General features: G+C 37.7%; 1 protein-coding gene across 2 annotated transcripts in view; it reads left to right on the top strand.

The window, feature by feature from the left end:
- UVRAG (UV radiation resistance associated) overlaps nucleotides 1-24166 on the top strand; it is a 428278-nt gene that overhangs the window by 104131 nt on the left and 299981 nt on the right. For both annotated transcript variants that reach the window (XM_072610800.1, XM_072610801.1), the window contains exons 4-5: nucleotides 1943-2104; nucleotides 2969-3043. In XM_072610800.1, the coding sequence (XP_072466901.1) occupies nucleotides 1943-2104; nucleotides 2969-3043 (237 nt within the window). The remainder of the gene's footprint in view (nucleotides 1-1942; nucleotides 2105-2968; nucleotides 3044-24166) is intronic.

Genomic DNA, 24166 nt, shown 5'->3' with positions numbered 1-24166 from the left:
TTAGGTAGACCTTGATAGCAATTTAAAAAACAATGTCTGAGAGGTGGTGGATTCAAGATATAGAATGAGACATGTTTTGGACATGGCCAATTTGGGAATTTGCTTTGCTTGACTTTGTCATTTTTCTTCTTATCTTTCTCCTTCCCTCTCCCTTTCTTCTCCATCTCATCGTTCTCTTCCTCCTCCTTCAAAGTGCTTGTAAATTGGAAAAAAATGAATAAAATGGAATTGATGTCTCACTGGAATGAAACAGATGTAATACAGTGGTGAAGGCCCTGTAGGGATATTTATAAGGTTATTTATGTTTATGTGCATAATTCAGTAGCCAGTGAAACTATTACAGCTTAGTAGAATAATGAATGTTACAAATATAAATGAAAAAGTTAAATATCGTGAAGTAGGCTTGGGAATGATATACCCCCTTATTTTACATGGGAAGAAACTGAAGCTTAGAAAACTAAAGTAGCTGGCTTAGGATAGCACCATGGTAAAGCTGGTATTCAAACTCCTTTTTCTTTCCATTTTGAAAGAATGTTCGTAATGTTGACCCCGTAACCAAAAACAGGTTAAATTGTGTTTAGCATTCTTAATTAAGGCAGGTATATATTTTGTTATAGACATCTTAGAATATTAGAAAGTGTACTGGAAAGCAGAAACTCAAGAAACCCAGGTTTGAGTTCTTGTTCCACCATTACTCATTCATTCAGTAAACATCCATCAAAACCCCATTGTGTGCAAGGGACTGTGTTAAGTGCTGGGGATTCAAACAGGGGCAAAAGATAGTTTCTCTCCTTAGGAGCATACAATCCAATTGGGGAGAAACCATGCAAATGAATATGTACAAAGTAAGCTACATACCAGATAAATACGGCATAATTGAAAGAAAACACTGGAATTGAGAAGGGTTGGTGAAGGCTTCCATTAAAAGAAGGGATTTTAATTGCAACTTAAAGGAAGCCAGGAAGGTCATTAGGCAGAGTGGAGGAGAGAGAGTGTTCCAGGCAATGAGGGGCAGCTAGAGAAAATTCAAGAACCAAGAGAGTGTAACCTTGGGCAAGTGACTTCACCTTTCAGTCCTTTTTCTTTATCTGTAATATGGAACTGATAATGATTATTTGACCTGTCTCACAAATTTTTGTAAGAGAAATCCTAGAGAAATGAGAGCTACTCTTTTTTAGCGTTTTTATTTTAAGTTTTGAGTTGCAAATTTTATCTCTCCCTCCCCCCTTCCCTGAGATTGTAAACAATCAGATGTAGATTATACATGTGCAATTATGTAAAACATTTGTATATTTGTCATCTTGTACAAGAAGACACAAAAGAAAAAAATAAAGGAAAGAAAGTGAAAAGTAGCATCCTTTAATCTGTATTCAAACCACATCAGTTCTTTCTCTGAAGGTGGATGGTGTACTTCATCATTAGGCCTTTGGAATTGTCTTGGATCTTTGTATTGCTAAGAATATCAAAGGCATTCACAACTCTTCATTGAACAATATTGCTGTTATTGTATACATCTCCTGATTTTGTTCACTTTACTATGTATCAGTTCATTAGTCCAGGTTTTTCTGAAATCATCTTGCTTGTCATTTTTTAGAGCTATTATTTTTGGAGAGATTTTTGTTAAATACATTTTAAGACAAAAGTTTTAGTAGTTTTAAAAGGGCAAATTTTAGTTGCCTGGAAAATTTACTTACTGGAAGCATTTCATTCCCTGATGGTTATAGCTATATGAGGGGATGTTTGTTTTTGATGATGATTTTTATGAATAGTATCATTGTAATCTCTTAGGTGTTAATTGGAGTATCTCATTATTTCACTTAGTGACTTGTCAATATATTTCAAAGACTGTTCAGTTTTTAAGGTGACAGTAATTTGTAGCTTGATTGAAATAATTCTAAAGAAGTTGTCTTTTGCTTTTATGCTTTTTTCCCTCCATCAATAGAATCCAACTTGGAGGAGTCTTGATTTTGGTATAATGCCTGACCATCTTGACACATCAGTATCCTGTTTTGTGGTAAGGATATGGGGTGGAAAGAAGGACCTCTACCAGCTGCTGATTGAGTGGAAAGTCTCTCTGGATGGATTAAAATACGTGGGTCAACAGGTAATTTGTGGATTGATGTTTACATATAGTTCTAATTATTTTGTTAGTCTACTGCAATGCCATTGACTTCATGCTTCCATGTGTAAGGAGAATCAGTCAGCAACCATTTATTATGCTACCATGTTTCAGACAGTGTGGTAGGCATTGAGAATATAAGTACAAAGAATGAAGCAATTCCTACTTGTAGTAAGCTTACATTCTAATAGGGTAGAAAACATACATATGAGTTTGTATGGTATAAATATAAAGTGAATAAATACAGATATATGACCAGGTCTGTGTTGCTATATTACCTTCTGTATCCTGACAGTGATTTTCCCAAAACTCAGTCCTGAGCATTATCTTTTCTTTCTGTTCTGTCATCCTTGGTGAGATCATTTCTTCCCACCCCATTCATCACCTTTGTGCAGATGTTTCCTGAACCCTAATTCTGGACTCCAGTTTCGCATCTCTGACTGCTTGATTACCATCTTCACACTGGTGTCCCATTGATACCTCAAAGTGAAACTCATTTATCTGCTTTAAACCTGCCCTTCACCTAAATTTACCTATTTCTGTGGAGTATATAATTCCTTCAAATGCTATATCTAATCAGTTGCTGCATCTAGTCAGTTGTACCTCCATAATATCTCATCTGTTTCTCAAGGATCTTGAGATGAAGAACATGGGAGAATGGAGAGCTCCAGAGGACAAGGTTTTCAACTAAAGTGGCTTTGTTTGTTTAAATTATATAATGACTTGAAAGAGCATTCGTTTAAAAAAAATATCAGAACCTCTTTTTATTTTTGTTGTCTGTCTGTAAAGAAAATTAGAAGGTATAAGAAGAACTAATTAATCTATTTTAGTGTATCTTTTTTCTTTCAGATTCATGCTCGCAACCAAAATGAAATAATTTTTGGGCTAAATGATGGCTATTATGGAGCTCCATTTGAGCACAAGGTAAACAGTGCAAGCATTTACTCTGTCTACAAATATACCTCACTATGCAAGATGTACTTCTGAAAATCTTCATTTGAATTTCAGGAAATGAATTATATTTTAAATGTCTTACTAACTGGTACAAAGAAATTCTTTAGAGGATTTTTATGAAGTGAAGACTCTTTTGTAAGATGGCTTAATCAGTTCCTTATGGAGGGTGGGGTAGCGGAGAAGGGGTAAATCTAGATTTCAGTATATACATTGAGGAGTAGCTAAGTAGTACAGTGGATAGAGTGCCAGGCTTGGATTTAGGAAGACCTGAGTTTAAATCAGGTCTCAGATGCTTATTAGCTGTGTGATCCTGGACATGTCATTTAATACTGTTTGCCTCAGTTTCCTTATCAATAAAATGACCTGGAAAAGGAAAATGGCAAAACTGCTCCAGTATCTTTGCAAGGAAACTCCAAAAATGGAGTCACAAAGAGTTGGACATGGCTGAAATGAATGAATAACAAATATACATAGTTTTCGTAAAGAAGATTTCATTGGCATAAATTTATAGGTATTGGTCATTTCCTTCCATGGGGTTAGGAGACTTGGGATGGAAGTGTAGGTTTACTAATTACTAGCTATGTAAACTTGTGCAGCTCCCTTAACTTTCTGTTTAATTCCTTATCTATAAAATAAAAAAAAAGACCTATAATGTTTACCTTGGAGGATTGTTGTGATGATAAATTGAGATGATACGGAAGGGTGATAGCTTGGAGGGGAAGAAAGAGCATCACCTTTGTAGTCAGAGAGTCTACGTTTGATCTCCAGCTCTGCCGTCATTGGAAAAGCCATCTCCTGTTTTTGGGCCTCGGGTTCCATATTTGCAGATTGCTGTCTAAAGGCATCCATGATCCTGTGAGTTTAGTGTTCTTTATTTAGTGCAGAGCACTGAAGATTTTTGATTGGAAGATTCTGTGCTCTTTCTGAGTCCTGTGCTAGTATTCACTGTGCTGGTAAATTTTGAATATCAGCAAGATGTAACATGTTATATAGTGTATTATGAAATGTAAATTATATGGTACCATGTATATGCATGTATACACACATGTATGGATGTATACACGTATGCATATATGTGTGTGTGAACACAAGCATACATACATCCATCCATGTGTGTGTGTGTGTGTGTGTGTGTGTGTGTGTGTATAGGAGCAGTTAGAGCAGTAAGAAATGTCTTCAACTTACTTTTAAGTTTCTAGAAGAAATAAAGGTCCCATTGGCCGCAGTACCTGAAGCATCCACAAGATGGTGATGTCTCCCCATTTAAAGCAGGTGGCCTGGCACATAGGTTGAAACCATAGCCTAGATGGTTGAGTTTGAAATGAGAATATTTTGAATTCCGCTGGTGTTTAAGGCAAGATGATTATTATATTAACAGCAAGAAAATAACTCATAAAAAGCTTCCTTCTATTTTAAAATTAGTTTTGCATACAAGTAGGCATATTATACTGATTAGGTCAGGTTATAGCAGCCGCTTGATCTGCAAATTGAGTATTGTACATATATGAGAAAGCAGCAAATGATAAAGAAAAATTAGACTGACTACAGGCATTTATTTAAGAAGTTCAAGCATATGTCCTTGGATCAGTACAGAGTAGTAACTTTCTGCCCAATTATATAGCATTTATAGTTGATGATAACACTGAATAAGGATTTTTACCTTTATTTTACAGATGAGGAAATTGAGGCCAAGAATGGTTAAATGATTTATATTTAGTTATGTTTTACAGAACTGAGAAGCAAATTTGATGACTATTAGTATTCACATCACTGCACACTGGCTGATTTCCACATCCCATATGTATAAGTAGTGAATTCAGAAGTATAGGTTAAGTGTTCTAGGTAGCTTGGGGTGTCATAGCAGAGAGAAAGATGTGATATAATTTTTGTTTGTGTCTCCTGATGCTGCTGCAGTGTTTAAATGAGTACATCATAAAAATAACTCGAGTTTACACACTTCAAATTCATTTGTCATTTTTCTTTTTCAAAGTAGAAGAAGCAACAAAAACTGGATGAATTCTTGAATTCTTCTTGTAATAACATGATCTGGTTATTATAATGATTATACATATCTGAGCATACCTAAATCCAAGGGAGATATTCTGGTCCTTTGCCATGTGAGCTATTGTGTTTTAGCTGTAAACAAGTGGTGACTAGAAAGCATTCACATTCTAACCACCCTACCTGCTTTATGCAGTCTGGTGATTTCAGAGCACCAGGCTAAAGCTTATGAATTACCCAGAAGCCTGATCCATGACTGTAGGTTATGTGAGGATCAAAAGATAGACTGAAAATGCTATGACAGATATATAGTGTCCCACAGGACAAATGCAAGGTGTTTAGTATATTTGAACAAATGTGCTGTGCCCCTAAGTTTACCAACCAACTAAAGTCCATTAAAATTTCAAAGCACTAATTATACCATATTTTACATAATGCCAAATCCTTTTATTCTTATTTAGTTCAGATTAATTTCTGATGTTTCAAAATCCACTTTATCCTAGAATTTGTATTTAAAATCTTGCCATTGCCATGAGGTCTCCAATCATTTCTTCATGTGGTCCAAAAGCCTAATAAAAAAAAAAGTGCCATACTTTCTGTTGATAAGTGGGGCAAAACCTTGCTCTCTTTCTTTAAGAACACATAATCTCAGTTTTTCCGGGTTTTAATCTTGTAAGATGCAAAGTCAGTTTGGTGCATTGTTAGGTCCCATTAAAAGTAAAGCACATGTAGAGCCTTAGCTGAGGCACCGTAGCGTAGGCTAAGAGCATTGGACTTTGAGCCAGAAATCCTGGTTCGTATTCTGTTATCGAATCACTGTGTAATTTTGAGTAAGCTCACTGCACTTCCTTTTCTACTCTTAGTTTCCTCTTAATTTTAGAAATGGGGATTGGACTAGATAATGTCTCTCTGTTTAAAAAATATTTTGTGCTAATCGGCCAAGATCTACTTTCTCAGAATCCTGCCTCTCCTTCCATTATCCCCAACTGAGAATACAAGACATAAGAACATAGATAGGCAATCAAAACAAATTTCCACATTTGCTATGTCAAAAATATATTTGTTTTATTCTGCGCTCTGAATTTTTCACTTATTAGTAGGTGGGTAGCACATTTCTTCATTAGTCTCAGGAATCCTAGTTGGTCCCCACTGATAAGAGTGTGCTTATAAGAATTGAGTACAATAATATTCCGTTATATTTTTATAATTTGTTCATCCATTCTCCAATTTATGAGCCTTCCATCAGATTCCCATCTTTTGCCACTTCACAAAGAGTTATGGAAAGGGACGGAGCAAAGATGGCAGAGTAAAAGCAGGGACTTGCTTGAGCTCTCCCCCAAACCTCTCCAAATACTTATAAAAATGACTCTAAACAAATTCTAGAGCTGTAGAACCCCCAAAATGATGGAGTGAAACAAGTTTCTAGTTCAGGACAGCCTGAAAGGATGAGTTGGTCACACTGAGCTGGGAATGGAGCGCATTCCAGCATGGACTACACCAGCATAGACAGGGCTAGAGCAGGCCTCAGGGAATCACTGGCAGCTGCAGTGGTTTCCCAAGTTTTCAACCAACAAATGCCAAAGATAGCATTGAAAGTCAATGGGAAAACTGTTAGATTTGGATGAGAGAAAAACTGGGTCCATCCCCAGCCCCGATGTGGCAGAAGTAGTGGAGGCTGTGGCAGAGGCAGTAGTGGCAGTGGCAACTGCTTCCATAGATCCTGGAGCTCCTGGTCCACAGATAGTGTGGGGATTGAGGAACTGATCAGAGGACAATTGCAGGAATCTCTTTGCTGGCACTGAGGAAGGATTCTCTTACTTTACCCTGCTTGGATCTGGGTCACAGTCCTGGGTGGTGGTCCTGGGATGAGGAGAAGCATTATTGAGATGGAACTTGTGGTGCAGTGAAGAGGGAATCCTCCTCCCAATTCCAAGGCAGAAAAGAGTGCTTGTGGTCACTCACAGATCAGAGCATAGCCCAGGAAAGGAATAAACATCTCTCTGATCATACCACTTTGGAACAACTGAAAATTTACAAGCCCTTAGAGTTGTCTCTGAAAACAGCTGCATAAAACCTCTGAAGTTTGAGACAGTACACCATCCCTTCCCCACTGGAAGCAGAGTCCTACCTGGACGAAGAATTTGAAAGTCAAGTATTTGGCTGGGAAAATGCACATACAGTGTAAAAAAACTCAGACTATAGAATCTTACTTTGGTGACAAGATCAAAACATACAAAACTTTGACAACAAAGTCAAAGCTCCTACATCTAAAGCCTCCAAGGAAAGTATGAAAAGAAAAGCCATGGAAGAAGTCGATGAGGATTTTGAAAGTCAAGTAAGAGAAGTAGAGGAAAAATTGGGAAGAGAAATGAGAGTGATACGAGAAAATCATGAAAAACGAGTAAACAGCTTGCTAAAGGAGACCCAAAAAAAATACTGAAGAAAATAAGACCTTAAAAAACAGACCAACCCAAATAGCAAAAGAAGTCCAAAAAGCCAATGAGAGGAAGAATGCCTTAAAAAGCAGAGTTGGCCAGATGGAAAAGGAGGTCCAAAAGGTCACTGAAGAAAATAATCCCTCCTCCAAAATTAGAATGGAGCAAATAGAAGCTAATTACTTTATGAGAAATCAAAAATTATAAAGCAAAATCAAAAGAATGAAAAAAAAATCAAAGACAATGTGAAATATCTCATTGGAAAAACCACTGACCTGGAAAATAGATCCAGGAGAGGTAATTTAAAAATTATTGGACTACCTGAAAGCCATGATCAAAAAAAGAGCCTAGATATAATCTTTCAAGAAAATGTCAAGGAAAACAGCCCTGATATATTAGGATCAGAAGGTAAAATAGATATTGAAAGAATCCACTGGTCGCCTCTGGAAAGAGATCCCAAAAGGAAAATGCCTAGGAATTTTGTTGCCAAGTCAAGGAGAAAATATTACAAGCAGCCAGAAAGAAACAATTTGAGTATTGTGGAAATACAATCAGGATAACACAACATCTAGCAGTTTTTACATTAAGGGATTGGAGGGCTTGGAACATGATATTCTGGAGGTCAACAGAGCTAGAATTAAAACCAAGAATCACCTCTCCAGCAAAACTGAGTTATAATCCTTCAGGGGAAAAAAATAGACATTCAGTGAAATAGAGGACTTTCAAGCATTGTTGATGAAAAGGCCAGAGCTGAATAGAAAATTTGATTTTCACATAAAAAAATCAAGAGAAGTATGAAAAGGTAAACAGGAAACAGAAATTATAAGGGACTTACTAAAGTTGAACTGTTTACATTCCTACATGGAAAGATGATATTTGTAACTCATGATCTTTCTCACTATTATGGTAGTTGGAGGAGATAGGTAGGTAGGTCGGTAGGGGGAGGGGTGGGGGGAGGCAGGTACAGGGTGAGTTGAATATGAAGGGATGATATCTAAAAATAAAATTAAGGGATGAGAGGAATATATTGGGAGAAAGAGAAAGGGAGAGATAGAATGAGGTAAACTATCTCACATAAAAGAGGCAAGAAAAAGGTTTTGCAATAGAAGGGAAGAGGGGGAGGTAAGAGGGCATGAGTGAATCTTACTCTCATTGGATTTGGCTTAAGGAGGGAATAACATACTCTATTGGGTACCCTACAAGAAAGTAGGGGGAAGGAGAGAAGAGTATCAAGATAGTAGAAGGGAGGACACATAGGGCAGGGGGTAGTCATAAGCAAACACTTTAGAAAAGGCTCAGGGTCAAAGGAGAGAAAAGAATAAATGGGGGGCAGGATAGGATGGAGGAAAATATAGTGAGTCTTTCATAACATCACTATATTGTGGATGGGTTTTGAATAATCATATATCTATAATCCATATTGAATTGCTTGCCATCTCAGTGAAGGAAGGGAGGGAGGGAAGCAGGGAGAGAATTTAGAACTCAGTGTTTTAAAAACAAATATTAAAAATTGTTTTTACATGCAACTGGGAAGTAAGATATACAGGCAATGGGGTATAGAAATCTATTTTGTCCTACAAGAAAGTGAGGGGGAGGGGTGATGGAGGAGAGAGCAAAGTGCGAGAAGGGGTAATCAGAGTACAAACCATTTTGGGGTGGGGGGAGGGGGAAGATAGGGAGAAAATTTGGAACTCAAAATGTTGTGGAAGTGAATGTTGACTAAAATAAATTAATACAAAAAAAGTTATAAATATTTTTGTAAATCTTTAGAGTTTGCTTTGCTTAGGACTAATCCCTCCCTCAATCTAACCCTCGCCCCTTCTAACCACTTTCTTTCCTATTGTTAGGTGAAATTTTTTTGTACCCTGCTGATTATGTGTATGTGTGTGTCTGTGAATGTGTTTTTGTATGTGTATGTGTGTATCCTTCCTTTTTTTTTTTTTTTTTGGCCAAGTTTAATGAGAGTGAGGTTTAGGTATCAGCCACCTCCCGCTCACCTCCTCCTTTTTGAGTGTATTGATATTTACCTGTCTACTCTGGTTCTGTGAGATAATTTTCCCTAAACTTCCTTTCCTTTCTCTCTTCTACCCCCACCCCCATATTTCTCTGCCCCTCTCATTCCATTCTTAAGATCCTGAAGACAACAGAATTATTCCCAGGCCTTGTCTAATTGAACTCCCTCTATGAACCCTGATGATGCTAGGGTTTGGAGGAGACATATGTGTCATCTCCCCATATTTTAATGTGAGCAGTTTATCCTTGTTTATTTCCTTATCATTATTTACTAATGCTTACCTTTATATGATTCTTTTCACTCCTGTATCTGAACCTTAAAGTTTCTATATAGCTCTGGTCATTTCATGAGAAGTGCTTGGAAATCTTCTATTTCATTAAAGCTCCACTTTCCTCCCTGAAGCATTGTATACTCAGTTTTGCTGGGTAAGTTATTATACTTGGCTGTAAGCCTATAATCTTTGTCTTGTAGAATATTGTATTCCAGATTCTTTGCTCCTGTATAGTGGTGGCTGCGAAATTGTGTGTGATCCTAACTGTGTCTCCTTAGTACTTGAATTCTTTCTTCCTGGTTGCTTGCAGTATTCTTTGACTTGGAAGCTCTAGAATTTGTCTGTGATGTTTCTGGGAGTTTTCATTTTGAGGTATCTATCAGGAGGTAACCAGTGAATTCTTTCTTCTTTTTTTTATTGTATTTATTTATTTTTAGATTTCAATATTCATTTCCACAATATTTTGAGTACCAATTTTTCTCCCCATCTCTCTCCTCCCCCCACCCCATAATACTTTGCATTCTGATTACCCCTTCCCTCAATGTACCCTCCCTTCCCAGGCAGTCAGTCCTCCACTCAGCTATCAAAGTGATCTTCCTGAATCCCAGGTCTGACCATGTCACTCACTTATTCAATAAACTTTAGTGGTTTTCTCTTATCTCCAGGAACAAAGGCAATTTATTCTGTGACTTTTAGAGTCCTTTATAGCTTACCTTTAAAATGTTCTTATACCAGACTCCCCTCCACATATTCTATGATATCATTCAAGGACACTGGATCTGTTACTCACACAGGACCCTCCATCTCCCATGTTTTTTCACTGAAAGATCTGCAATACATGGGATTTTTTTCTCTCTGCTTCATGACTTCCTTGGATTCCTTCAAATCCTAGCTAAAATCTTAGCTTTTGCATGAAGCCTTTCCTATTCCCACTTAATGTGGTGCCTTTTCTCTGAGATTGTCCCACATTTGCCATATATATCTTGTTTGTACATAGTTTGCATGTTGTCTTTCCCATTAGACTGTGAGCTCCTCAATATCAGGGTCTATCTTTTGCCATTTTTTTTTCCTAGTGCTGAATGCAGTCCTGGCATATAGTAAGGGCTCAATAAATGCTTATTAACTTGGCTCTGTGTTAGGAAAAGATAGGTTCAGGTTCTAGCTCTTCACTGATAAGCCATATTACCATGACCGTGTAATCACCTTAGTTCTCTGGGGCTTTATTTTCCTCATTTATGAATTTGGAATAGTAATACTTGTGCTATTTATTTAACAAAGCAATAACTGAGATAATAAAGTATTTCACAAAGCTTACAATGCAACTAGTTACTAGGGAAACAGTCCATACTACTTTTTAAAAACATTTTCCTCTTCATTATTATGGACTTGACAAGCATCAACAAACACAAATATTTCCCAATACAAAGAATAGAAAAAAGAAATTGTATATGAAATTGTGAATCACTGTTTTTAAAATTTAAAAATGTTATTTAAAGTTCTAATTCAACATAATTCCAGTGCTATTCTATGTATCCTTTTGAACTTCTGTTTTCTTCTGTGTATTTTTTAAATGATTCATTAATTTTTTCTTTCTTTTAGTATCCCTATCATCTATCCATTCCATCCTAACTTTCCTTCCACCCCCATCCCTATCTTTGTAGCAAATAAGCATAGCCTTAGACAACACATTCCTTGTGTCTAAAAACAGATGTCTTATTCTGTAGGTCTAGTCCATCACCTCTCTGCCAAGGGGCAGGGTATCATTCATAATCAGTCTTCTAAATGGTGATTGGTCTTTGTGGTGATCATAGTGCTAAGGTAATTTACAATGAGATATCATACTGAACTTTTGGGATGTAACCAAAACAGTTTGAGATGAAACTGTTTCTGTTCATTGTTCTTGCACACCATTGTTCTTTTATTCTTTAGAATAAAATTAGTCTCCATTTAAAGATGAATCCTTCACAGACATGTTGTTGCTGATAATTTTTTACTACATTGTGGCTGGTAAATTAGTATGACTTCAGTGCTCTGGTGGCCCACTAGTCAGTTTCTTTTTCTCTTTGCACAGTCCTCAATCAGGAGTTGGTTTCTATGGTTCTGACAGACCCCAGTCTGGTCTTGGAGGTCATGACTTCATACTTTCTGCAACATTGAATCTTACTTGATCCATCATCCCTGATTCCAATATTCCAAGAAGTATGTGGTCTGGCACTCTTTCCTGGTTCATTCACCTATTAGGGCTGATTCTGTCCTTTGCTTATTGTATTCCATAGCGTAAGGGCTGGGATCTGGGTTCCTTTTGTGCTGGGGCTTCATTTTGGGGATGGACTCAAACCTGCCATACTTCATTACTTTATCAGTTTTGCTTCCGACTCTCTGGATTTTTCCACCATGCTTCCGTCAGTGTGTTATCTTCTAACATTGAAATATAAGCTTCTAGAGGGCAGGGACTCTCCTTTTTAGGTTGTATTTATATCCCTAGAATGTAACAGTGCCTGGCACATAGTAAGCATTTGATCTTGATTCTTGCCTCTGCCAAGTAGACTCTCCTACTTGTTTGGCAGTATGTTGTAGTGGAAAAAGTGCTGTATTTTGTGTCAGAAGGCTTAGATTTGAATCTTTATTCTGTTATTACATATATATAACCTTAAGCAATTTAACTGTGTGGGCCTCAGTTTCTTTATTTGTAAAGTAAGGGCATTAGACTTGATGATTCATTAGTTATCATATTCTTTCTAGAAAAAAACAATAGAGGGTCTTTAAGGTGAAAGCAAAGAATAAAAAGGACCTCAGAAAGCAAAAGAATATCTTAATCTGTCTCAGGGAGTTTGGAGGGTAGAAGAATAGGACAAATAGGAAGAGATGAAGAAGGATCATTGAATATTCAGAACTAAGTAATTAATATGAGGTCTTTCTATGGAAAGTGAAGGTTGGGCTCATTGTAGCTAACCTAACGCATCTGTTAGCATTTCAAAAAGTAATGATAAGGATCCATAGATAGCATAAAGAAAGAGGTTAATATTCAGTAAGTGTCAGTGGAAGAGATGAAGAGTGACTTCTTGAAGGGGATGGAGGCAGCTATTGGTTGACTTCACATTAACGCTAAAAGAAGTTGATCTTCTCTGAGAACAAATCTGGGATGTGACAGATCCTGGAGATGTGTCAGATCTGATCACTACACACCCACTTCACATGAGGACAAGCAATGCTGGCAGAAGGAGTCTACGAAAAATTAATAGGGATTATGATGTCCTTCGTATCAGAAATTTAATATCTTAGGGACATGGATGATGTTTTCAGTACTGCTGGTGATTGAAAGCAGGGGCTTTGGGAGATAATGGTAGATTTGCAGAGTGAGCATCTGGTTTAAGAGTTGGTGTCTGAGAATAGAATTTAGATTTCTAAACCATAGTTTTAAGATATAAGAATTATAAGTCCTTGAGAAAGGATTAAGTGTACCTAACTGGGAGAAAAAAGAGTTGCCTAGGATCTTAAAAATCCATTCAAGAGAACTTGAAACTGAAAAGGGAAGGGTCAGGAGAAACTGCCCACTATATTTGTTAGTCTAGCTGGCATAAAAGAGTGACAGCTACAGCATAGGAAAAAACTATCAGGAAGACTGTCTTATAATTTATAGGAGACAGAATTCAAGAAAGGAGCCAGCCTGTGATCTCAGATGTTTATATACAGATGTACAGATTTTGGGTAATAATCATGGTGTACTAGACACACAAATGCCAGTAGAAAAATCTGACCTCATCAATGTGCTTATGATTTAATGGTATGTAATTTTTTATGCATATAGAAGCCTATACCTTATTCAAAAAGCAGAGATGAATAAAAGGGTAGCAATGAATATTAAGAAGTTATACTTATATGAGGAAATTTAGGAACTGGGATAAGGGGTAGTTGAGGAGGATTGTGGTTGAGAGAAGTTGGGGAAAGATAAAATAGATATGACATTTTCATGGGAGTGGTAATAAAGACTATCTGGGAAGAAAGACCAAATAGATGAGGACTTCAGGATGCATGTTAAGTGTCCTCCAAGGTATATAATAAACAATGATGGGTAATTTTATTTATCAGGGCATTTGCTGATCTGCTAGAGCTTTTCTTATGCTAAAAGCAAGGCATCTAATAAATTCTTGGCTTGACTTAATGATAATTTCATCTTTTACAAGGTGGAAGGATGAACAAAATTTCTATTCTGAACATCATTCTGATCATCTAGGAAAAACTGATTGCTGAAAGGTTGGGCATAGTCTAATATGTGGTCTAGATTCTGAGAGAATATTTCAAAACTTTCAGAGGAAGGTTGACTCGAATCCATAGACCAAATAAAATTCTACACAATTTCCCTAGGAGGAATGGAATACTCTCCAGAATGAAATTCACAAGATGCTATAGAAAACAATTCCAATAAGGAAGGAAAAGGGAAGCTAGGTAAATAGACTGATGAAGTTGTATGTGGGAACATTTTTTTTAAAATTTATTTTTAGATTTTGACGTTCATTTTCACAAAATTTTGAGTTCCAATTTTTCTTACCATCTCCCCCTACCCCATAACACCTTGCATTCTGATTACCCCTTCCCTCAATGTGCCCTCCCTTCTATCACACCCCAGCCTTCCCTTTTCCCCATCTTCTCTCTTTTCTTGTAGGGCAAGATAAATTTCTATACCCCATTACCTGTATTTCTTATTTCCCAGTTATATGCAATAACAATTCTCAGCATTTATTTCTAATACTTTGAATTCCAACTTCTCTCCCTTCCTCTCTCCCCACCCATCCCCACTGAGCAATTCAATTCAGTACATGCTATATATGTGTCATTTTGCAAAAGACTTCCATAATAGTCATGTTGTGTAAGACTAACTGTATTTCCCTCCATCCTACCCTGTCTCCCCCTTTATTCTATTCTCTCATTTGACCTTGTCTCTTCCCCAAAGTGTTTACTTCTAGTTACTCTCTTTTCCCATTTGCCCTCCCTTCTATCATCCCCTCACCCCACTTGTCCCCTTCTCCCCTATTTTCCTGTAATGGAAGATAGATTTTCATACCAAATTTAGTTATTCCCTCCTTAAGCCATATGTGAAGAGAGTAGGCTTCACTTTTCCCTTCTCACCTCTTCCCTTTTCTCCTCCCTTTTCTCCTCTATTTGAGAAAGATTTTTCTTAACTCTTTTATGAGTGATAATTTGCCCCATTCCATTTCGCCCTTTCTCCTCCTAATATATTCCTCTCACCCTTTAATTTTTATTTTATCTTTTTTTATGGATATCATCTCTTCTTATGCAACTCAACCTGTACTCTGTGTGTGTGTGTGTGTGTGTGTGTGTGTGTGTGTGTGTGTGTATGTATGTATGTATAATCCCTCCACCTATCCAAATATTGAGAAAAGTCTCAAGAGTTACAAATATTATCTTTCCATGTAGGAATGTAAACAGTTCAGCTTTAGAAAGTCTTTTATTATTTCTCTTTCCTGTTTACCTTTTCATGCTTCTCTTGATTTTTGTGTTTGAAAGTCAAATTTTCTATTTAGTTCTGGTCTTTTCTTCATGAATGCTTGAAAGTCCTCTATATCATTGAATAACCATTTATTCCCTTGAAGTATTATACTCAGTTTTGCTGGGTAGGTGATTCTTGGTTTCAATCTTAGTTTGTTTGACTTCTGGAATATCCTATTCTAATCCCTTTGATCCCTTAATGTAGATGCTACTAGATCTTGTGTTAATCCTGATTGTATTTCCACAATACTTGAATTGTGTATTTCTAGCTGCTTGCAATATTTTCTCCTTGACCTGGGAACTCTGAAATTTGGCCACAATATTCCTAGGAGTTTCTCTTTTCAAGTCTGTTTCAGGAGGTGATAGGTGGATTCTTTCAATATTTATTTTACCCTCAGGTTCTAGAATATCAGGGCAGTTTTCATTGATAATTTCATGGAAGATAATGTCTAGGCTCATTTTTTGATCATGGCTTTCAGGTATCCCATAATTTTTAAATTGTCTCTCCTGGATCTATTTTCCAGATCAGTTGTTTTTCCAATGAAATGTTTCACATTATATTTAATTTTTTCAAACTTTTGGTTTTGTTTTCTAACTTCTTGATTTATCTCATAGTCATTACCTTCCTTGAATTTGATTTTCTCTTTTAAAGAATTATTTTGTTCAGTGATCTTTTGAACCTTCTTTTCCATTTGACTAATTCTGCTTTTTAAAGCCTCCTTCTCCTCATTGGCTTTTTGGACCAGTTTTTCCAATTGAGTTAGCCTCAGCATTTTTTTGGTTCTCCATTAGGAAGATGCTGACTTGCTTTTTAAGCTCTTCTGTGGGCTGAGCCCATTTTATATTCATTTTGGAGGACTGGAGGCAGAGGCCTTGACTTCCTCTGACAGTATGCCTTGTTCTTCCTCAGCTGAAAGGATGGAAGGAGATACCTGCTCCTCAAGAAGGTACCCTTCTATGGTCTTATTTTTTTTCCCTTTTTTGGGCATTTTCCTATCCAGTTACTTGACTTCTGAATCCTTTGTCAAGAGGAGGGTCCTAGTGCTTCTCCTCTTCCCCGTATCATGCTCAGCGCTGAGATTCAGATCAGCTGCTCAACTTTCCCAGGGGCTTTGGGTGAGGGCAGGCCACCATTTAGGCGTGAGGTTCACATCAGCTGTTCAATTCTGCCAGAGGCTTTAAGCTGAGCCTCCTGGACAATGGACCCAGGTTGCTACCATGTAGCTGCCTGTTGCCTGCTGCTGCTCCTGCTGCTGCTGCTGCTGCCTGGGGCCAGTGCTGTAGGAACTGCGTTTCCCCTCACCCAGCTGGGAAAGCCCTCCCACTCTGACCTTTGGAGCTTTCTTTGTCACTTGTGGGTTGAGGGATCTGCGACCCTCCCTGCTGAGAATTCTGCTGCAGAGGTCTGTTCAGGTCCTGTTCCTCCCAGTGCCGCGTGGCCAGGACTGGGCTCCACTCCACTCAGCCTCTTGTGAGATAGACCTTTCCTGTTGGCCTTCCAGGTTACCTTTGGCTGGAAACCTCTTTCACTGTGTTGTTCTGTGGCTTCTGCTGCTCTAGAATTTGTTGAGAATCATTTTTTACAGGTATTTTGTGGGCTGTGGGGGAAGCGCTAGAGTATATGTGTCTTTCTGCTCCTCCATCTTGGCTCTGCTCCCCTGGATTCTTTTTATTTCTGCGTTGCCTTTTGGTTCTTAGAGATCTGGGCAGTTTTCTTTTATGATATCTTGAAATAGAATGGTTAGGCTTTTTTTTTTTTTTTTTATGGTCATAGTGTTCAGATAGTCCAATGATTTTTACATTTTTTTCTCCTAAATCTGTTTTCCAAGTTACTTGTTTTTGCTATGAGAAACTTTACATAATCTCCAATTTTTTAGCCTTTCAACTTTGTTTAATATTTTTGTTGCTTTATGGAGTCATTGATTTTTAATTGATCTGTTCTAATTTTCAAGCAGTTTGTTGCTTGGGCAGTTTTGTACCTTTTGTGCCAAACTGTAAATTCCCTTTCGAGTTCTTTTTACAATAGCTGTCATTTCTTTTCCATTTTTTTTCCCTCAAGAACTCTCATTCCATTTGCAAAACATTTTTTTTAACTCTTAAAAAATCCAAACCTTTTGCTTCATGTCTTCAGAGAATTCTAGTTGAGTCTGTGCTCAAGCTGTGATCTTTTCTGAGGCTTTGCTTGTAGATATTTTAGAGTCATTTTCTTTTGCATTTAGCAAAAAAAAAATTCTAGCATCCCTACCATCATAATAGCTAGAATTCTTTTTTGTTTGTTTGTTTGTTGGTTTGTTATTCTTCTACTGTACTTCCTGAGTTGGGCTCTTACATATTTCTGGAAGGAAGTTTTGGGCTGGTCCTGCTGCTGCTTTCTAGGAGTGTTGAGTATTGTATTATTCTAGGATTTCCAGCTTTCAGTGCTTCCAAAGGGATTTGATCCATTTCCCCCAGACTGACTTCTGCAAGTTTTTGATGTAAGTTTGGGTCTGAGAAACCATAGACTCCTACTTGATTCCATCCCTATCAACTAATTGGGCAGGATTTTAGGATCCTCTTTGTTCTGGGTTTTCTGCCTTAGTTATACCTCTACAGGCTGGGCTGAATGCTGGAAGTACAACTTTGCTTTGAGACTGAGGTCTGAGCCACAGCATTATAGCTGCTACTGCAGCTACTGGCTTCTGAATTTTCTCCTTTCTCTTCCTCCTTCCCTAAACTGTGCATAGTTCCCATTCTTTTCCCACCCTGGATCTGTGATCTAAAATTGGGCAATGAGCAGCAAAGCTGCTAATTGGCACCTGTCACTGATGCAGTGCTCCAGTGGTTGTCTGGGACCTCCTTTTGTGCTGATGTGTACCCTCTCCTTGGTGCTGCTCTGTACTCCTACCCTGTCTCTGTCCCTGTCCCCAATGCCTGCCGAGCTCTCTGTTTATTTGCCTTTAGTCACCTGGGCTGTGGAAAGAATTCGCTGACTTTTTCTGGAGTTTCCATCAGCATTTGATCTGGTACATTTTCTACATCTGTTTAGAGAAGTTGTGGACAGGAGCTTCCTGCATTGCTTCCTTATTACTTCCTTCTGCTTCACCATCTTGGCTCTTCAATGAGATAATCTCTAAGGAACCTCCTAGTTCTGATGATCTATAACTTTCTCAATAAGTAATCATAGTGTTGGTCTGCTTCATCGTATTTATTTTAATAAATTTTCTTAAATAGTGCTGTCTACAAAGCATTGTAGTCACCTAAAAGAAAAATTTCTTCATTATATCTGGGAATCTTTTATCTAGCTTGTCTTTATCTGTCTTTCTATAAATAGAAATTAGCATTTCACTACTCTTTCAACAAATTTGTTATACATTGGATAAATATGACTACCTTCTTTTGATTATTGGATTTGGAAATGTTGAGGGATATTTTTTAACTGAATTGCTTTTTAAATTTTATATTTTAATCTCATGAAATAAGAATTATGCTCTTTGCCCCCCAAACATATGGGAGTATATTTGTATATATATAGTATATTTGTCACTATATAAATGAGGCTCTTAAATAAGGGCGTCACACAGCAAATGATATGGGACTTGGGTTCTCCCAGCATTAACATACAAGTTGTTGGTGTGAGTGAGCAAGCATGAGTATGGGGAGAGACCTATCAGTCATTTGAGATCATTTATTTGTAAGGGGGTGGTTATTACAGGGAGCATTATGAGTCCATTAATGGTGGTTGTGAGACTGGCTGTGGTTCTTTTGGTAAGACAACATGTTGGAACATGTCTAGGGCTTTTTTTAGTAGTGATGACTTGGAACCTACTCTAGGCCTTAGATTCGCAGTTCCCCCCATGATGTTGTGTTCCAGTGCTTTATTACCCTTTTATGTGAGTTGTATGGCCCCTTTTGTGGCAAGTAAGTTTTGTCTCTGTGTATCATGGGAAGAGTGAGTGACAAGGGAGTGCAGAAGTCTCCCTGGAGCTTCCCTTGCTCTTAAAAGTTGGATTTCAGGGAATGGACACAGTGAGATATGGCCCAATCATCTTGGAAGGTCACTCTGAAAATCTTTCTCTGGTACCCGAGACTTGGAAACTTAATGTGTACCTGACTGCCCCTAAGTAGTCTTTGTTTTATTATATGAGTAGAGTGGAGGAAGAAAGCAGTACTGAGAGCTCATTTTAATTTAAGATTTACTTGTATCTTATTGTATTTGTGTTACTAAATGAATGATTCAGTAATTCACCAAATCTTTATTGTATGCCTGTGCAGGTGTTGTGCTAGGTGCTGGGGACAAAACAGAACCGAATTGTTCCCACCTTTAAGGAGGTTACTCGCTGGGGAGGTTCATTTTACTAACCAGTGTCATTACTGCCTCTATATATGTTTCAAAAGAATGAAGAGAAGAGCAACTATTTCAGTTGCTTGTGGTGAGTTACTCTTGAGATTTTGCGACTGATGTTTTTGAGATTCAAGGTTTATCTGCCTTTTCTCAAAGAGCTCTGTAATTTCTGGTCAATTTTAAGACCATGGAAGGAAAGGATCAGTCTCCTGGGTCAGAAATTACAGTAATAAGTATTTGGGAGTTCATTTGTCTTATGACAGCATCTGTGATCCTGTCAGTCAGTGAACATTTATTAAATGCCTGCCACGTGCCAGGCACAGTGCTGAGCAGTGGCCATACAAAGAGAGATATCTTATATTTCTTCCATAATGGAGTACTAGCATCTGGGTTTTGTCAGGACTCTGGAGCAAAGGGTGTCCAGATCTTGAAGATACTTGGCAGAAAGAGTTCTTCTTTGAATTTTTATTGGGCTAAGACTGGTGAACACTTACCCTGTGTCCAAGTGAGCGTATATTGGAGTAGAGAGGTATGTGTTGATTTGTTTTAGAGTATTTTTGCAAATAAATTTGGTTCTTGCCTTTCATTTTTACAAATATACTTTTTATTTGTACTTTAAAGGCACTTAGAAGGAATGAAATAATAACACCTACTTGGACAGGTAACGTACTGGCTATTTGCAGGACTTTAAATAGAATTTTAAAGGAGAGACTCTTAAGTTGCAGTGCTATGGAAGGAACACTACCTGCTTTTTTTCCTAGGGCTTCATTGTGCTCATCTTTCCCCTCCTAATTCTCTGACATCTCCTTTTCATTTTCCTTTGCTGGATCTTCATCCAGGTTGTACCTGCTAACTGTGATTATCCCTGGACTCTCCTGGGCCTTCTTCTTGCTCTATACAGTTTCAGTTGGTGATCTCATTAGCTCCCATAGATTTTATTATCATCTCTATGCAAATGGTTCTGACATCTGTTTGTCTAGTCCTAACTTTTCTCCTGTTCTCTAGTCCCCACATTTCCAGCTGCCTACTGGACATCTCAAATTAGATATCTCATAAGTATCTTAAACTCAGCATGTTCAGAACTGAACATAATCTCTCCCTGACTTCCCCTAAACTCTCCTCTCTTCTAAATTTTCCCATCACTAGTCTCTCAATCTTTTTGTCAACCTTGACTCTTATTCCCTTCCTTCATCTGTCACTATTTCTCATCCATTCTACCTTTTTAGCATCTCTCATATCTTGAGTATATCCCTTTCTCTCCCTGACACTGCCACCAACCTTCTGGAGGCCCCTCATCATCACTTGCCTGGGCTGTTGCAGTAGCCTGTTAGTTGGTTTCTCAGCCTCAAGTCTCTTCCCTCTTTTTCCAATTGAGTTAGCCTCTTTTTAAAGGTGTTATTTTCTTCAGCCTTTTTTTGGGTCTCCTTTAGCAAGGTGTTGACTTGCTTTTCAAGCTCTTCCATGGCCTGAGCCCACTGCATGTTCATTTTGGAGATACTGGATGCGGAAGACTTGACTTCCTCTGACAGTATACATTATTCTTTCTCATACAAAAGGATGGAAGGAAATAACTGTTCACCAAGAAAGTAACCTGCTATGGTCTTATTTTTTTCCCCTTTTTTTGGCATTTTCCCAACCTTTGAATCCTTTGTCAAGAGGAGAGTCCTAGTGCCCCTCTTCACCCCAGGACCATCCTCAGGGCTAAAATTCAGGTCAGCTGTTCAATTCCCCTAAGGGCTTTGGGTGAGGGTGGGCTGCCACTCAGGACTGAGGTTCTTATCAGCTGCTCAATTTTCCCAGGGGCTTTAGGCTGAGTGCTTCACAAATGGATGCCACTGCGCTCCCGCCTGGAGCCAGTGCTGGAGGGTACCCTGCTCCCCTCAGGTCCAGTTGGGAAAGCCCTTTCATTGACCTTTGAAGCTTTTTTTGACACTTGTTGGTTGAGGGATATGAGACCCTCCCTGCTAGGGATTCTGCCCCAGAGGCCTGTTCTGGTCCTGTTTCTCCTGGTGCTGCACGGCCAGGGCTGGGCTCTGCTCTGCTCACTGTCCCATGGGATAGACGTTTCCTGTTTGCTTTCTACATTACCTTTGGCTGGAAATCTCTTTCATTCTGTTCTGTGGCTTTTGCTGCTCTAGAATTTGTTGAGTCATTTTTTTACAGGTATTTTATGGGCTGTGGGGGAAGAGCTAGAGTATGTGTATCTTTCTACTCCACCATCTTGGATCCACCCCCTGTGTGGGAACATATTGACCAACATATATTTTGAAAGATGAGTTAATCATGGAAGTGAGAACAGGTAACATAAAATGAATATAAAAGCATAATATAATCTTGCAAGAATATTGTTAGGAGTACTAAGTTTCAGAATGAGCTGAAGCTGTCAGTGAATACTAAGGTTGACAAAAAAGGATGGTGGTAAAAATAAAAGAAGTGATTACGACTGTGATTATGTGAGAAGATGATAATTGGTGATGGAGTGAGGGTTGCAACTGTTTGACTATTTTGCTTTCATTTTGTCTCCAATAGAGAACTTTTTTAATTAGAATAGGCACAACAACAAAAAAAAACTAATAGGAAGTTGAAATCCAAGTTACTTAGTTATAGTAAGAAAATATCTAGTTGAATTCTGAAATTGTCACCTTTCCTGGAGGAACAAAATGCCAGAATATTGAAAGAACCAGCCAGTGCGATTGCTGAGCTATTGTTGGTGATTTTTGGAAGATTATGGAGAATGAGAGGGGTATTACGTGAGAGGAAAGGAAAATTTCATGATTTAAATTATTTTTTTTTTTTTAAGAAAGGATAAGATTGGAGACTTCAGTTTATGGACTATGATTTCTTGTTCTATACTTGACTTTAATTCCTAGCAAAACTTTGTCAAATGCTTTAGGAAAGCTTTTGACACAATTATATGCCTTTTTTTCTGGACAAGATTCAGACATATACGCGAGATTTTGTGAAAAATACATTTATTAGGAGCATCTAGGTGGCATGTTGGATAGAGGACTGGGCCTACAGTCAGGAAGACTCATCTTTCTCACTTCAGATCTGGGCTCAGATATTGACTTGCTGTGTGACCCTGGGCAAGTCATTTAACTCTTCTGTTTGCCTCAGTTTCTTCTGTAAAAATGCGAGTAATATTGGATCTACCTGCCAGGGTTATTGTGAGAATCAAATACAATAATATTTGTAAAGCTCTTAGCATAGTACCTAACACATATCAGTCACTATATAAATGTTGACTATTACGAATTGAAGTAGATTTGGAATTGATTGAGTAGTCATTAGTGATTCCATGTTCATTTGGAGGGAGATCTCCAGGGAAGTGCACCAAGATTCATAGGACAGTGCCTTGAACAGTTACTTAAATGCTTATTTCTCTGCTCTTTGACATTTTTATTGACCTGAAGGAAACAGTTAAGTGGCATGCTTACCAAAGTCTTAGATAACACAAAATAGAGAAGGAGTTGATAGCACTTTGGATGACAGTCAGGATCCAAAATGTGAAGTCAAATATTTGAGTCAAAAATTAATTTCATAAAAACAAGGGAAGAAGTGGTATGGCTAGACAACCTTTTCTATGAAAAAGATCTGGGAGATAAAGTGACAACAGGAATCAGCAATATGACCTGGCTGCATTAAGAAAGCGAGGTGATAGTCTTGTTGTCAGGCAGAGTATTTTGTTTAGTTTGAGATGCCACTTTTATGAAGGACATTGATGAATTGTAAAGTGTCTAGAGCATCGGAACCATCCAGTGTGATGAGGAGCCTGCCATCTGTGCCATAGGAGAATCTGTTGAAATAATTGGGGATTTTTTATCTGACTATTCCACCTCACAAGATATTTTGAAATAAATGATGGGTAGGTATTTGTTGGGGTTACTTTTATTTATTTTAGAGTTCAGTTTTATTTTATTTTCAGTTCCAAATTCTCTCCCTTCTTTTTCTCTAACCCATTGAAAAGGTAAGAAAAACATACAAAAAAACTCTGCAAATACGTATAGTCATGCAGAACAAATTTCCACATTATCCATGTCAAAGAAAAAGAAAAGAAAATATGTTTCAATCTGCACTCTGTGAGTCCATTAGCTCCCTATCTTGATAGCATGTTTCATTAGGAGTCCTTTAGACTTGTGTTTGGTCATTGTGTTGATCAGAGCTATTGGTAGTCTTTGAAAGTTGGTTATCTTACAAATTGTGCTTATTCTACTAACTTCGCTTTGCATTAGTTAATAGAACCTTTCACAGATTTTTTTTTAAATCATCCATCGTTTTTAATAAAATAGTTTTTTATCAAATTCGTATACCATAATTTGTTCAGCCATTCTCCAATTGATGAACATTCCTTTAGTTTCTAATTCTTTGTCACCACAAAAAGTTACATATATATATATATGTATGCATGTATACATATGGGTCCTTTTCCTCTTTCTTTGATATCTTTGTGGTATAAACCTAGTTGTGGTATTGCTTCGTCAAAAGGTATGCACAGTTCAATATCTTTTGGGCCTAAATCCATATTGCTTTCCAGAATGGTTAG

Source organism: Notamacropus eugenii, chromosome 5, assembly GCF_028372415.1.
Source record: "Notamacropus eugenii isolate mMacEug1 chromosome 5, mMacEug1.pri_v2, whole genome shotgun sequence".
NCBI classification, from domain to species: domain Eukaryota; kingdom Metazoa; phylum Chordata; class Mammalia; order Diprotodontia; family Macropodidae; genus Notamacropus; species Notamacropus eugenii.
Note: the sequence above shows the minus strand (reverse complement) of the source record. Positions and strands in the feature narration are given on the sequence as shown.